General features: G+C 55.5%; 2 protein-coding genes across 4 annotated transcripts in view; one reads left to right on the top strand and one right to left on the bottom strand.

Moving 5' to 3' along the window:
• Positions 1-15,780, top strand: part of LINGO1 (leucine rich repeat and Ig domain containing 1) — a 63,709-nt gene extending 47,929 nt beyond the window's left edge. For both annotated transcript variants that reach the window (XM_027888070.1, XM_027888064.1), the window contains one exon: positions 13,486-15,780. In XM_027888070.1, coding sequence (XP_027743871.1) covers positions 13,498-15,339 — 1,842 coding nt within the window. In that variant the 5' untranslated portion in view covers positions 13,486-13,497 and the 3' untranslated portion in view covers positions 15,340-15,780. The remainder of the gene's footprint in view (positions 1-13,485) is intronic.
• Positions 1-16,459, bottom strand: part of EDC3 (enhancer of mRNA decapping 3) — a 649,718-nt gene that overhangs the window by 461,691 nt on the left and 171,568 nt on the right. The gene's annotated exons all lie outside the window — the stretch shown is intronic.

Genomic DNA, 16,459 nt, shown 5'->3' with positions numbered 1-16,459 from the left:
TGAGTCGGGGCCATGGGGAGTTACTGCCGGATAGCTGAGGCTCTGGGAGGGCTCTGGGGGCACTGAAGGGTCCCCCTTCCTGGGCTCAGCCCCACAACCCGGAACCAGCCCAGAGAATTGGAGACGCCGGGCAGGGTTAGGCTGCCGGCGTGGGCTCAGCCCTGAGTTTGTGTCTGGCAGAAAAAAGAAGGGGTTAATGTTAAAGGCGCTTCGCAGGGCAAGTGGGGATTTCGAGGATGACCAGGAACCTCCTGGCAGAAGGGCTCTGGGAGCCCTCCCGGGCAGTGCCAAAGCTTGTTGCTCTCCGATACCATGCGTAGGTTATTGGATTTTTCACCTTGCGCCTTGGATGTATAAATAGCCCAAGTGAAGGGAGAAGGCACGCCTCGCTCCAGGTTCTGGATGTGCCGTCTCTGAGAAAGAATCGGAGTGTTGGTGCCGTGAAAGTGATTTGCATGAGGCGGGAGGGACAGTGGGCGAGCGTGGGCTCTGGTCGGATCGGGTCTGCTTGGGCTGGCTGGCGTCGCTGAGGCTCTGCTGCCTCTCTCCACCTGTCCCTACCCCAGCTGCCAGAACAGCAGTCGGCGTCCACGGTCCTTCCCAGCAAACGCCCTTTCCCCCAAGCGACTCTTCCCGCAGCAGGGGATCGGTGTGACAGCCCCGCTGCTCTCCGGGGTCTCGGCTCGAGGGGGGAGAGCATGGGGCAGAGCAGTTCAGGCATTCCCAGGAACAGCCCCACTCCATGGATGTCCTTCTCCCTCCTTCTCCCCTTCCTCTGAACCACCTTCCAGAGCCCAGCTCTGGCTCTGCAATGATATCCCTTTCACAGCCCCATCCCAGCCCTTCTGGCAGTCTTAACCCTCTCCTGGCTGCTCTGACACTTGCAGCAGCCCTCACCTGACCTTCATTCCTGCCGGAGATGGCTGTGAAGCAGCGGTGTGGCTGTGCCTCCCACCATTCCCCCTGGTATGGGAGCTGCATGGACTGTACTGGGGTTGCCCAGCCCATCCCCACCCCACAGCAGCTATCCCAGCCCATCCCTAGCTCACCACAGCGATCCCAGCCCATCCCCACCCCAAAGGCAGCTCTCCGAGCCCAACCCCACCCCAAAGGCAGCTATTCTCAGCCCATCGCCAGATATCCCAGCCCATGCTCGTCCCAACAGCATCTACCCCAGCCCCACGCCAGCATCACTAAACCTTTCTTCCCCCACCTTCCTCCCCATCCGTTCCCCTCGGCCCCTGGTTCCTGCTGAAGCCCCACTCAGCTCTCTGACCATCCCAGCAGAGTGGGCTGGACTCAGGGAGTTGAGATGTCTGGGCTGGCTGTGCCTTCTCACCTGCTGCTCCTGGCTCCTTCCTGGAACCCGTTGGCTGAAACGCTGGATCACTGAATGCCATGAAGGAGAGGGGGTCTCTGCAGCTCTCAGCTGATGAGCAAGGCTGAGAGAGAAATGTGCCCCTGGGCTGAAGCCTCCACATCTTCCTGCGGATAGTTTTCGGAATAGCACCTGCCCACGCCGGTGCTCAGGCAGCCCCAGCTCTCCCTGGGTCTCCCAGGATGGGCAGGAAGGGACTGGCGGAGCTGAGTGCACAGCTCCTGGGGGAAGAGTCAGGTTTTCCAGGCCTTTTTGTGGAGGGATTAATTACTAAACAAATGGCTGTACTGCTGCAACACTGTAATATACTGCAGTTACTCTACACCTGTAACGTAATTACTCTCTGATACCTCTAATTACCATTGTTTCCTATCACTGGAAGGTTAACAGCATCACTGAAGGACTTCTGGTTCCTTTAGTGTCCTGCTTAACACTGCCACTGTAGTCCTGCTGAAGTTTGTGCCGTTCCATGTATGTAACAAGTATAAAATCCTCCAACTTGAGGTTTTATTTCAGGGATTGATAAATCACTTTATGATAACATCACGATTATAGCGTAATTACAGTTGTTGAGTTATAAAACACAACAGAACCTGCTGGGGTTTGATTGAGGTGTGTTGGACGATGGCTGGCTGTGTCAGGGCTGGAGGTGGGACCCCATCCCCTCGAGGCAGGGTTGGAAATGGGCACATCTCTGTGAATGCCTGTGTGGAAAACACAATTCCACCAACTCTGTTGTGAAGCTTCAGGTGTGCAAACTGCTGGAAAGACACTTTTCCACGTCACCTGAGCTGAGTCCTGCCAGCCCTTGGGCTCGTGGCCCCTTGAGCTGCATGCTGGAGCGGTGCTGGCCCTGATATGGATGCCAATGGTGCCACTGGCTCATATGGACTCTCCTGCCCTGGTACAGGCTAATGTGAGCTCAGTGTCCCCACATTCACCACTGGCCACCCTGCTGGTGGTTCAGAGGGCACAGCCAGAGGTGCAGGTTGAGGCTTGGTGAGGGCGAGTGTTTGCCTGTCTGTCCATCCCATGCACTGAGTCAGCAAGGAATGGCTTTTGGTGGGAAAAGTGCCAGAAGAGCTTGTCAGTTAGCAGGGAGGGCTGGGATGAGAGAGAAAAGGGCTAGAAATGCTTAAATCAAACAACCCAAGAAAAATGAAGGGAGAAAGCAACAGAAGGCTGTGGCCTCAATTTCCTTCTGAGTCAGTTTTTTCCCCTTTCTCTTTCTCCATCTGGGGGAGTGAAAGTTGGAGCTTTTGGCAGGGAATGGCTTCAAGGAGAGAGGTCCCTGTGCCTCTGCCATGTGTCCCAGCTGCCTGGGGACGTGCCTTACTCACAGCCAATGTTGGTGGCTGTTTGAACCTGCAGCCTGTTGGACGATGTCAAGGCATGTGTGATACAGAGGGAGAAAGGGGTATCTGGGGACAGGACTGGCTACCCCACTGGGCAGGGGACAAACACCCTTCCCAGTGCTTTCCCTGTCAGCAGCACGGTGTGGCCTCTGCCCTCTTGTCACTGTGAGCCAGGAGACAGCCGGGTCACAGAGGTGGCCGTGTCTGAGCAGTGTTAATTGCCAGCCTGACCCGGGCAATGGAGTAAATGATGATAAATGCCTGCAAGAGCCTCATCTTCTCTTTAGCCCAGGCAGCTCCCTCCATCCCTGAGGGCAGCAGATTACTCTGTCTGGCTCAGGAAGGGGGGACAGTGGGGGAAGAGCCCAGCATGAGCCCAGCAACCATGTGCTGAGGCGAGAGCTGAGCGATTCCCACCTTTCAGCCCCGAATGATTCCCACCTCTCAGCAGCAGCAATCAGTAGCGACTAATGGGACCCCCGTGGGCCCTGCCGTTCCCTGGGATGCATGGAGTGTGTTGGTGCATTGACAGCAGCGTGACCATGTTGGGGGGAGCCCTGCCATGAGCCCCACCAGCGTCTCAGTCCTCCCTCTGGCCTTGCAAACGTCTTGGCCACCATCTCTTGCCCTCCGTGTCCTGTACCCCATCCAAACAGCAGCTCCTATCTGAGCACAGATCAGCTGGGGCAGCAGCTCAGCATCCCTGGTGCAGGGGCTGGGGACCTTGGCTTGGTTTGGATCATTCTCATGGTTAAGCACAGCAACAATTCTGTCTAACCATCCTGCATCTTTTTTTCTATCATTTTATTCATGTACCTCTGTAAGCCAGTCACTGCCTCGGCATCCTCCAGTGGACATGTGTCCACACATGGACATGCCTCTCCTGGGCCCCAGAGGAGCAGAGGCCAAAGGCTTTGCCCACTGAAGTACTCGTGTCCTTTGTCTCAGGGCTGGGATCTGTGTCCTGAGCTGGGGATGGCCCTGTGGGTGAGCCAGAGGGTCCCCACAGGGAGCAGGGACAGGGTCAGAAGGTGCAGGACTGGGCTTGTGCCTCCTGGGACATGTGTCCTGTGGTAACAGTGACCAGGGGATGCTCAAATAGCAAAATACCTGTGGCAGCCATCAGGCTGGGCTGACCCCTGTTCAGGGGGGCAGGCAGGCCATGGTTCCCTGAGGGATGTGCCCATGAGCACCCAGCCCAGCTATTGAGGCTGTGGGGTCCCTGGGATGAGCATCCATGACATAGCCCAGCCCCTGCCACCCCACACAGCTCTTGTTCCCCTGGCAGCCTCTTCCCTCCCCAGCCTAAATTGCTCTTAGTTATCTCAGTAGGACCCACAATTATTATTTTTTTTGTCATTTCCATTCTGTTTCTTCATCAGAATGCAAAACATTAAATATCACTCTAGTAATTATGGTTAATTTCATAACCAGCACCTTAATTGGATTGGTCTCTGATGGGGAATTCTCGTAGGAGGGAGAAGCAGAAATATTTTGACGTGATCTATTCTTTCAGCTCTTTGTTTGGATTTGAGATGTCAAGTGTGAAATGGGAAACAACTGATTTAGACCTCAGAGGCAACCTGGGGGTGGCGAGCGAAGCTTGAGAACTCTGGAGGCGCTTCTTACCTTCCAGCAGCCAAACCTCTCCCTCCCATTCCCGAATCCAGCTTTTCCCTGCTGACACAATTCCAGGGAGCGCTGTCCTGTGGCTTGTACCTGCCCGGCTCCCCTGGCCAGTGGGGTGTGTGCTGTACCACAGAGCAAGGCTCAGCACTCCACAGGCTCCCAGTGGGTCCGAGGACCTCAGGGATGTGAGGGACACCCACAGGGACACCTCTTTTCTCTTGGGAGCCGGGCATGCAACAGCCCACGAGCGTCCCCGAGGCCGGAGAGGGACACCAACCTCTCTTGTGCCCTGCTGAACCAGCTATTCCAGTGCTGCTGCTGAGGGCAGCCAGTCTGGGGGGGGCCTTGGGGACCCCCAGCACTTGCCTGGGGCTGTGCTGTGTGGTGGCCATCCCACAGAGCCAGCCTGCTGCTTAGGCCTGAGGTGCAGCTCGCTCTGGGAAACGTGGAATTGCGCTGCCATTAGGTGCTGCCATTAAACTGATTTGTGCTCAGTCTGTTTATCCTTTTCAATGGGAAGCAGTACAGAAGGTAGAGGGAAATGGAAGCCCTGGCCTCGCATTTCCGATTGCATTCCGATGCACCGTGTTTCCCTGTGATTACTTTTGTTCTCAGAGTGCAGGCTCCATGTTATTATTCACAGCGCTGGGAGAGGAGGAAGGGGCAGAAAGAATCGGCTTCAGCTCAAGCAACACGCAGCACACCCACCCCAAAGCTGCCCTCTGTTGAGGGCAGCGGGGAGCCACTCCATCCCCACGGCATTCCTCTTTTTTTCCATGCCCACAGGCTCAGCGGGTGCTGGAAGGCAGAGAAAGCTGAGGCACGGATGAGTCTGCCAGCGTGCCGACACCCCTTCTCCTGGGGATTAAACTGACTGTGCTTTGCACAGCCCTGTACCTGCCAAGGATTTGTATCAGCAGGGCTGGGAGCACCTGGAGCCCAAATCCTGCTCAGGCCACATCCCTCAGCACCTCACTTCCTGCAGGGATTTGGGCTGGGAAGGGCTGGCAGCCCCTCACCCGCTCTGCCCGGTTCCATGGGTTCAGCTGCACCTCAGCACAGTTTGTTGTTCTTATCTAATCCATTTTATTGTTGAATGAAACAATAACAGCAAATAGAGGCCCTGAAGACAAGCCATAAATAATGCAAAAATCAAACAAGTGAGAAAGGGGGAAAGGAAAAAAGGAATTATACATGTAAAACCAGCCCAGGGAAAGCCAGGCTGGGAAGAGGAATCTTCTCTCCGTGTTTGCCATTGCTCATGCTTTCTTTGCCTCCCTTTTTCTCCACTCTCGCTCTCTCTGGAAATTCCTGCGGCACTAAATCTGTGATTATGTGAACAAAACTTAATAATAACTGGGAGGGGGGGGGCGAGAGAGGGAAGGAGTGGATGGAGAGAACTGGGGCTTCCATCTCTTGCAGTGCCTTGAAACACAGCCACACTCCTGTCTGAGCCTGGCACCCTCCTCTGCCCTGTGTCCCCACAGGATATGGAGCAAGGACAGCTCTACCGATGCCATGGGTGCTCGCAGGGCCGGGTGCCCTGGCAGCATGGCACACACATTGCCTTACTGCCCACCGGTGGGTGATCCCAGAGCCATCTCTGCTGGTCTGGGCTGCTCTCAGCCCCTCTCAAAGCCTTCCAAGCCCGCTTATTTTAGGCAGCAGTATAAAAATATCAGGGCCTGTCCTAAAGGGAGGTAAATCAACAGGTTTCCTGGAGGTCAGCGAAGCTGACGCTGTGTGTCCTTTGAAGTTGTCTTGCCACTATTCCAAAAGTTTCCAGGGGAAGATACAGTGCTCTGGAGCAGCCCTTGGACATGGTGTCCTGCGCTGGTTGTAGGGGCATTCAGGAGATGTCAGCTGGAAACCTAAGTTGTGCTGTAAGTACAGTCTGAGCTTACGTTAAACACAAGGAATGTGTCTGGCCCCTGAGATTGCTGTTCCCTTGCCTTTGGGACTTTGATCTGGGGTTTCCACCTTTGAGCAGTGGCAGGGATACAGTAGGGACACAGGGGCTTGAACTGGTGGAAATTAGAGGGGGTCACATCCCAAAGCCTCAGCACTGATGTCCCCTGATGGCTCGTGGGACCAGGGTGTTGGGGTGGTTTGGCATTTGCTGTCCTGCTTAGGCAGCCCTGGGTAAAGGAGGGCAGGAGGCACTGGGGAGGTCCCACATCTCTGGTTCTGGTCCTGGTTTTCTGCTGCTGGAGTTGATGGTGCCCCAGCCCTACTGTGGGCACTGAGCAGAGCTCTGGGGAGCTGCAGAGCCATGGGACACCTTTGGGCAGAGGCTGGCTGCTGGAGGGGAAGGGCTGGAAGCAGCGGGAGGGTGCAGTTTGCCCTTTTGGTGCCCCCAGGCGTGGTTTGTGGGTGGGCAGGAGCAGCATCTCAGCCTGGCAGAGCTGGGACACTGGCTCTGGCCACAGCCCAGGGACCATCCGCGGGGGCTGGAGCTCGGGTTGGAGGAGCGGGAAGCCCCTGCCACCAGACCAGCCATCCAGGCAAGCCCATACAGGGATGCCATCTGCTCCTGACCTGGAGAAGGGGCACTCTGGCAGTGCAGTGACTTTGTAGCAGCCGCTTTTATGCCGTGTCAGGTGGTGTCCTGCCCTGACACTGGCGCGGGGTCCAGCACAGGCTCCGTGCAGCTGGGCTCGGGCTGATTCAGCAGCACCGCGGCAGCACGGGGGGGGCATGTGGAGCTGCTGGGTAGGACAACCTCCTGCCTGGGCTGTGCCAGCCCCAAATCCACCGCTGCTGCCTGGCCAGGGCCCTCTGCAGGGCCCTCACCGGTGCTGGGACTGCTTGGGGTGCTTCAAGGCAGCTCAGGGAAGCACAGGAGGCATTTGGGTCACGGGCACATCAAGGCAGAGCACAGGAGATGCCTTTGCAATGTCACTGTGACCCTGGCGGCTCTCCCAGCAGACACTCATTGGACTTTCTTTCACCTCTTTGATGCAAGTGTTTCCATAGCCCTAAGAGGAAGAGCCTGGGGTTTTTCTATCCCGTTTTCTCACCTAAAGACAGGGAAGAAGAACCATCTACAGAGACCCTCGTGCTATGCTGGAGCCTCCTTTGCCCAATGCTCAGAGTGAGTGCCTGCTGAGCTGGGTACCTTCAGTGAGCACCAAAAGCATCCTGGGGACCGAGCCCACACTCACAGAGATGGGAATCCCAAGGAAATTTGCCAAAATAAAGAAAGAAAAAGGAGAAGCCCCATTCAACTAGCTGGTGCATGTCTTCCCCGGCACCCACCAGTCTCCAGCTCTCTCCTGCTGATCCAGCCCTAAAAATCTTTGGTGTTGGAGTCCCAAGGCTAATCCATGGGAGGCATTCCCCTGGCAAACACAACTCTCCTGCTCTCTGGCTCTCAAGCAGAAAAGAAAGATCATCCTCCAGGCTCACCTGACCTGGGAAGCTCTGAACCACCCCCCTGGCAGTGGCTATGGCAGCACATTGTGCTGCACCCTCATCCTCCTCGTTTATCTCTTGCTGGCTCAGGGCTTTACACCCCCGGCATCCACAACTGCCTTCACAATTACTTATTGATCCCTTGTCAGGATGATTTCTTTGCTGATGGGGCGCTGAAGCATGTGGAGCAAGAGAGAAAAGATGTTCAAAATGAAGGAGCAAAAGTGTGAGGAGGGTGAGCAGCTCTTGCACAGATGTGATCACAGCAAGAAACAGCGAAATCTGTCCTGAGCTTCAGCATCCTGCAGAGACGACTGGGATCTCCTTTCCATTGCTTCAATAACTCGCCTGCTGAGCCTGAAAACCACTCTCCAGGTTGCCTCTGGGCCACTGCCAGTTGCCCTCCTGCTGTACATAGCAGTCCCTGCGTGTGATCAGGCAAATCCACAGCCCAGTGTACAGCTGGGCCAAAGATTCCCTTCTGCAGCATCCCAGCCCCTCAGCCTGTGTTAGAGCCCTTCTCCTCCCCTGGGGATCCCCCTCCTCTTTTTTTCTGCTCTTCTTGCCCTTTGGCTTGGTGCCTCCCTGACTGACTGTGGTGCTGGGGGCACCATGTTTTGGATGGCAGAGCCTGTTTCCATGAGGAAATGCCTTTGCAGGGCATTCCCATGGGCCAGCCATGTCTGGGATGTGGTGCCAGCCGGGCAGTGTCAGTGCCGGAAGAGGATTTGAATCTTCAATATTTCTTCGTGCTCTTCTCCAGCCTCAAAGCAACTGCCAGGACAGATCAGGTTGCACCACACCTATTCCAGGCTCCCGCCTCAGAGCAGCTGAAAGCAGATACTTCCAGAGGCTGAGCAAGAGCTCCCAGCTAGAGAATGATGCCTTACTGTGGGCGAGGGGAGCAGTGACCGTGGCTTGGGCTGGGGGCTGGTGTCCTCTCTGGCTTACCTGCCATGGTTCTCTGCCTTGCACGACTTGCTCGGGTGTCCCCACCACCCTGAGAGGTCCTTCTCATCTTCTGCCTGTTTCTCCCCCATCCTTTCATCCTCCCGTGCTGCTTCTGGAGGATTTGGGGCCAGGTCAGGACGCAGGACAGCCCTCTGCACTGTGGCAGTGTTTTCATGCCTCCACCAGCCAGCCCTGTGCCCACCAGCCACCCCTGGCAACGTTCAGGGCTCACTTTATGCTCTCCCTCTTTGGTTTCTTCTTAGCCACATGGAGCAGAGTAATCCCAGGAGGAAAACCACCTCCTCTGCCTGATGCTCCCACCCATTGCTGCCCGTGCCTGGACAGCAGGGAGAAGGGCAGCTACTGCCAATGCCTGCACTCTGGGGACTGGGTGGGAAGAGAGGAGGAGGTGGAGCAGATGGGATGAGGAGAAGGGAAAGACAAATAGAAAAGGGCCCACAAATGCACGCTGGACACAGGGGAATGATGGAGAGAAGAGGAAATGGGCACGAACGTGTTTGGCAAATTAAAGCTGCTCCCTTTGTTTTGCCGCTTTGCAGATATCTACAGGAACACTTAGTGCAGAGCCCGGGGTCTGGATAAGAAACTCTTTTAGCAGCAGGAAAGGTTGTTAAATATTTATTTGTAAACCTGGAGTCTTCATCTCTAAAATGTAGTCAAGTTCAATAAAATTTGATTTAGCTGGAGCAGCTTAGAGGAGATGAGAGCATGGACACTGAGGGTTGTGTCTCATTGGCTTTGTATGAAGCCATCAGGGCAGAGATGGGGGTGAGCCCATGGTTGGACCCGCACCTACACTGTGTCCCAGTGAGGATGCCCAGCACTGCTGGGGTCTGGCTCACTCCTGTGTGGAACTGGGAGCATCAGGTCAGGTCCTGCAGGGATGGACGGGGTGGGGACACTGATCCCCCAGAACACTGCAGGTTTCCCCATCCCGCACTGGGATACGGCTCTCGCTTTGTCCTAAATTGCCTGTTGTCGCTCGATGCTCTCAGAAGCATCTGGTTCAAGGGTGAACGTCTCCTGCACGGTAATTTATGGCTGCCAGGTGGGCTTAGAGCTGACTCAGGCATTTTTGCCGCTCCCTTGCTGTCAGTGCAGCAGATCGCTCAGTGCCGAGGAGCACCGACCCTGCTCCGAGGGCGGTGAGCAGGGGACAGCCCAGGGACAGCGGTGACAGGGGTGGGCATGGCCAGGCAGTGGCCCAGCCCTTGGGGCATCCTCAGGAGCACACCCGGGGCAAAGCCTGGGCTCCCTTTTGGGTCATCACCCAGTTTTGATTTTCCCAGGGCTGTTCCTCCCTGCACCAGGGCAGCCTGTGCCTCTCACGAGGGAGCGAACCCCACCCATGTCAGCGCTCCAGCCCAGCCCTGGGCTGCATTTCCAGGCACCGGCCCAGAATAGTATCTTTCCTTCCAGTGCCGAGCCCAGCCAGAGACACTCAGCAGGTCCTGCTGTATTTAGCACCGAGGCAGTGCACTCCAGTGCGTCCATCTGCCCCTCTTGGCTGAGTCCAACACCTTCCTGGGGGAAGGGACTGTACTTTGGAGCCCTCAGCCCTGGGCAGCAGGTGGTGAAGACAGGGGTCAGTGGCTGCCATGGCTCTGAGCATGAGTTGTGCTGGGTTTGCTCGTTGCCTGAAGGCAGCGAGTCTGGCAGCTGCTGCTTTTTTTATCGATTCTTTTTTTGTGTGTGAGGAAGGAGAGCCGTGCTCGTGCCAGAGGGCTGCAGTTCTCCCAGGCTGGGCTCTGCATCACGGTCACGGCCTGCTCCTGCCTGGCAGCTCGTGCTGGGGCGGTGGCTGGCACCCTGGAGGGGTGCTTGGACATGTTTCAGGGTCTTCCTCAGAGTAAATCTGGGAGGGGTTTGTGGAAAGCCCTTCTTGCAGGTGGCAATTGGGAGGGGCCACTACTATCTCTCCCCCAGTGACACCAAACCCTGTCCCCACAGTCACCCAAGCCCTTCAAGGCAGCTGCAGCCCCCACCCACAGCCCCAGCGCAGGGGGCTGTAAAGGCACACATGGGCTGTCGACCCACAGCTCACACAGAAATCACAGTTTGAGTCATTTTTAGAAGGGCATCTCTTAATATCCACCTCACCTTGAGGCGCAACTATTCCTCTCCAAATCAGGCAGAGGTAAATGGGAACCAGAAGTGATTTAAAGCTCATCTTAGCTCAGAATTTTCCAGCTTATTTATTGTCTTTCTCCCAGAGCTCTCCTGTGACTCTGGCTATTAAGATTACGGATGTTTTTGTCGGGGATTGTATTTATCAGGGATTTAAATTTAGCTGAGAACTAATAACATGTGAGGTGTGTCTAGACTTTAATTCTGCACAAGCAGGCTGTGCTCGTTGGTAACACCTCGCAGATTCTGCTCCATTCATCCATCCATCTCTCCTCTTTGCTTATATTTTACCCATCGACACCGCAGAGCTCTGGCTCTGCCCAGCAGGGATGACAGCAATGAACCAAAGGTGCTGAGGGTGCAATCCCCTCCCTGCTGGTGGAGAGGCGGGATTGGGCCCAGAGAAGCTTGGGACGCAGGGTCTGTGTGTGGGGCCATGTGTCAGAATTCATCTCTCCGCCCTCCCCGTACCCAGCGGGGACCAGCACACGGTGGCACGCGCAGGCAGAGCAGAGGTTTTGGCCCAGCACGCAGCCAAATAAGGCCAGTGCCTGGCACACTAATGAGCTGAGTGGTTTCAGCCCTGCTATAATTAAGCCCCTCAGACTGTATTTTGTTTTGCACGCCGTGTTTCGCTGTCTTTGATGGCTCTCTCACCACGGCTGTGAGGAACAAGAATTGGTTTCTGAGGAGCACCGGCTGACAGAGGCTGCGGGAGCCAGTGCACGTTTACAAGCGGGTGGAACAGCAGTGCCCCGAGAAGCTCCCCGCCACAGGGAGAGGTGGCACAGGGACCCCCTGGCAGCTCAGCCCCAGCAGGGGATGTAGCACAAGCCTAGGGAGCAAATCCGTGTGCCAACCATGCCATCCATGTGCCAATCCATGTGCCAAACATGCCATCCTGGCTCCGTGGCACCTGCACATCCCTGCAGCGTGCCCTGGCCCCAACCCCACCCCAGTGGCATTGCAACGGTAGCAGCAGCCCCACTTATCTCTGTACAGCTGCCCAGCACTAGGGAGGTGATGATATGGGAGATGATGGATTGTAAATACACGGCAAATGGCTCTTTGGAGCCTGGCCCAGGTGCAAGCAATCCCACTGAAAATGTCTCCACCGGACTGGGACGTGCTGGCCTGGGGCTCGGCAGCACTGCAGGGGAGCTGGTGGGATCAGCTCCCACCTCTGCACCTCTTCACTTTGTGGGTGATGTGCTCTGTGTGGTCCCCAGTGAGCAGCCCCACTGCAGAGGGAGCGGGGAAAAGGGATGGAGTAGGACAGTGCACTGGGAGGCACCACAGAGGGTTTTTGTGGGGACACCAGGCCCTCACAACCCATTGTGCCAAAGCTAGTGGTTTTCCCAGGTGGTGCTGGTGGACATTTTTATGGCCAGTCCATCATCTTCCATCCTTGCATCGGGCAAAGAAATTTTGAATAATATTTGGGGAACAAAAGTGATCCTTGGGTCATATATCTGTATGAAATGCAGAATATGAGCAGATGCAATAACAGGAACGCACAGAACGTATCCCAGCCCCATAAATAGTGCTGAGCAGGGAAAGTAATGTACAGGATATGCAGTGATGGATACAAATGGAGCCAGTGGAAGTAATGGATTGGGTGTGTTCGGCGATAGCCATAAATAGCATTAGTGGGAGCAGTGCAGAGAGTAACATAACAATAGATATAAACATGAGCTGGAGTAGTCTTAGGTCTAATATACAATATTAATATGATTTGATTCCTCACAATAGCTTGAACAAGGAAATAAATGCAACAGAAGCAGTGTGACAGGGAGTGTCCAGTTCCGCCTGCCAGTGGGCTGGGAGGGCTTTGGGCTGGGGCACGAGCCAGACCGTGAACTCCCCAGGGAGGTCTCCCAGCCCACTCCAGGGATGGCAGCAGGAGGCTGGTTCTTTCCCAGCTGAGACCAGGCAGCCTCCCCGTGCCCCGCAGCCCCCCTGGACCTGAGTTCAGGCTCCCGTGCACTCTGTAGACGGATCTGACCAGGTGCTGTGTCTCGGGGGGAATGGTGCAGGTCTGCCCTTGCAGCCTGGCACGGTAGGAGGCAAGGGAATGGCCCTGGGGTCACACACAGAGAGCAGCTGCTCTGCCCATGGGGGAGCACAGAGGAAGGGGGCTGGTTCCCACAGAGCTGTCGCCGTTGCCGACCCCAAGCGGGGTTCCCCCCAGATGCTCCATCCCGTGCTCAGCTACTCTGTGTTTGCAAAGCAGCCTTTATATTCAAGCTCCATCTACAGGGAACAGAATAATTTCAAGAGCTTAAAATAGGATGTAGATAGATGTGTTTCATATTAAATTATTTTTTTTAAGAAGCTGAGGAAGCTGTCTGACACAGATTCCTCAAGGCTTTCCACTCAGAAGTCTGTGCACGTTCAACCAGCAAGTGGAAAGTCGGGGGGTTGGGAGGAAAGATGGTCTTGTAGCCAAGGGGCTGGATTTCAGCTGGAAAATTAGAACCTCTGCTCTGCATTGGCCATGCCTTTCCCCCTAATGTCATCTCTGTCAGGACTGTAAAACCTTTGGCTGTGGCCGTGCCCACCTTTTGCTCATGCCTGCCTTGTTGTTTCTCTCCCCCCTGTTACCTGCAGGTGAGAGATAGGATGGTAGCTGGGGAGGCGAGTATGCGCAGCCCAATCCTGGCCTGCTGGCAGCCGATTCTCCTCCTGATGCTGGGATCCATCCTGTCCGGCTCCGCCACGGGCTGCCCGCCGCGCTGCGAGTGCTCCGCCCAGGAGCGCGCTGTCCTGTGCCACCGCAAGCGGTTCATGGTTGTGCCAGAAGGGATCCCGACTGAGACCAGGCTGCTGGACTTGGGCAAGAACCGCATCAAGACACTCAACCAAGATGAATTTGCCAACTACCCTCACCTGGAGGAGCTAGAGCTAAATGAGAACATTATCAGTGCCATCGAACCTGGGGCTTTCAACAACCTCTTCAACCTCAGGACGCTGGGGCTCAGGAGTAACAGACTCAAGCTGATTCCCTTGGGGGTGTTTACTGGACTCAGCAACCTTACCAAGCTAGACATTAGTGAGAACAAAATTGTGATCCTCCTAGACTACATGTTCCAGGACTTGTACAACCTGAAGTCTTTGGAGGTGGGGGACAACGACCTTGTCTACATCTCCCACCGGGCCTTCAGTGGCCTCAACAGCCTGGAGCAGCTGACCCTGGAGAAATGCAACCTGACCTCCATCCCCACGGAGGCACTGTCTCACCTTCACGGCTTGATTGTGCTGCGGCTGCGCCATCTGAACATCAACACCATCCGGGATTACTCATTCAAGAGGCTGTACCGGCTCAAGGTCCTCGAGATCTCACACTGGCCCTACCTGGATACTATGACATCCAACTGCCTCTACGGGTTGAACCTGACCTCCTTGTCCATCACCCACTGCAACCTGACGTCCATCCCGTACGTGTCAGTGAGGCACTTGGTTTACCTCCGATTCCTGAACCTGTCCTACAATCCCATCGTCACCATCGAGGGCTCGATGCTCCATGACCTGCTCAGGCTCCAGGAGATCCAGCTGGTGGGAGGGCAGCTCACCACAGTCGAGCCCTTCGCCTTCCGTGGCCTCAATTACCTGCGCATCCTGAACGTGTCAGGGAACCTGCTGACCACCCTGGAGGAGTCAGCTTTCCATTCGGTGGGCAACCTGGAGACGCTCATCCTCGACAACAACCCCTTGGCCTGCGACTGTCGGCTGCTCTGGGTTTTCCGGCGGCGATGGAGGTTGAACTTCAACAAGCAGCAGCCTACCTGCTCCACCCCTGAGTTTGTCCAGGGCAAGGAGTTCAAAGACTTCCCTGACGTCCTCCTGCCCAACTACTTCACCTGCCGCCGAGCACGGATACGGGACCGCAAACCTCAGCAGATCTTCGTGGACGAAGGCCACACGGTTCACTTTGTCTGCCGGGCAGATGGGGACCCGCCGCCCACCATCATGTGGCTCTCCCCCCGGAAGCACCTCATCTCTACCAAAACCAACGGGCGGCTCACTGTCTTCCCTGACGGCACGCTGGAGGTGCGCTACGCCCAGATCCAGGACAATGGCACCTACCTATGCATCGCCAGCAACGCGGGTGGCAACGACACCATGCTGGCCCACCTGCACGTGCGCAGCTACTCCCCAGACTGGCCCCACCAGCCCAACAAGACCTTTGCATTCATCTCCAACCAGCCCAACGAGAGCGATGCCAACAGCACGCGCGCCACCGTGCCTTTCCCCTTTGACATCAAGACTCTCATCATCGCCACCACCATGGGCTTCATCTCCTTCCTGGGCGTCGTGCTCTTCTGTCTGGTGCTCCTCTTCCTGTGGAGTCGGGGGAAAGGCAACACCAAGCACAATATTGAAATCGAGTACGTGCCACGGAAGTCTGACGCGGGCATCAGCTCTGCCGACGCGCCGCGCAAGTTCAATATGAAAATGATTTAGCCAGGCAACAATTTGCAAATAATAATGGTGTTGTTTTGTTGGTTTTTTTTTTAAAAGAAAAAAAAAAATGAACAAATAAAAAATAATTAACAAACAGTGCTACAAACATACCGACCTCTCTCCTTCCACCGTGCCCTCCGCCCCTTGTCCAAACCCACTGCACCCACACTGTCACCACCTCTTTCTCCTCCTCTTCTTCTTTATACCAGGAAAACATTCATCCGATGTCTTCAGGACTCCTGTGTTTGTAAGGACTTTGTCTGATGGACTCTAGTGTCAGATATAATTCTGAGAGGGGAAAAACAACAGGGTGGGGGGGGAAAAAGAAAGTAAAAAGAAATAAAATCAATAAAAAGTTACGAACTTTCTTCTGTAACTTTGATTTCAATAATTATGGATTTTTATGAAAACTTGAAATAATAAAAAACCCTATTTCCTATAGATAGTTGGAATGCAAAATCTTGACTTCTTGATCTGTCCAGTTCTGTACCTGGCAAGCGCTCATCTTTCTCACCACAGAGGCACTTCCCAGACGCCTTGCCAAGAGCAGCCCCAGGCCAGGGTGAGTCTCCCACCAACACCAAATGCACCTTCCTGCACTGTCCCAGGCCCTGCGTGGCACCAAGAGGAGTTTATGACTTTTCTTCAGAAAGACCAGTTGAGGTTTTACAGCCAGTTCCCCTGCCTGTCCCCAGAGCCTGGGGAGTGGAGTTGTGACACTGATGTCTGTAAGCAGCAATGGAGCAGGGCTGTGTTTTCCTGCCCTTTGTGCTGGGAGGAGGATGCAGAGCCCGTTGCAGGGCAGGGGGCAGCTTGCTGTGCCCATGGCAGGGCTGGGGATCCTGCTGCTTACATGGGGAGAGGATTTTCTGCCGGCCTTTACCAGCAGTACTATGGTGTCTCCTCTCTGATCGGGGACAAGCTGGCTCTTGTGCTCTGGACAGCTGTCCCTGTGGGCAGGGAGGCAGCACTTCCATTGGCAGCACCCACTTGGGTGTCTCCAGCACCTGGTACCCCATGGTCAGAGCAGCTCCAGTGCTGCTCCCCACCTGCCTGCGATGACTTTCATGGTGGCTTTGGGACCTGATCGCTGGCAGCTGGACTCTCCAGCACCCTCAGG

Source organism: Empidonax traillii, unplaced genomic scaffold, assembly GCF_003031625.1.
Source record: "Empidonax traillii isolate 1590-97213 ecotype Southwest subspecies unplaced genomic scaffold, ASM303162v1 scaffold12:size2584012, whole genome shotgun sequence".
Taxonomy (NCBI): Eukaryota; Metazoa; Chordata; class Aves; order Passeriformes; family Tyrannidae; genus Empidonax; species Empidonax traillii.
Note: the sequence above shows the minus strand (reverse complement) of the source record. Positions and strands in the feature narration are given on the sequence as shown.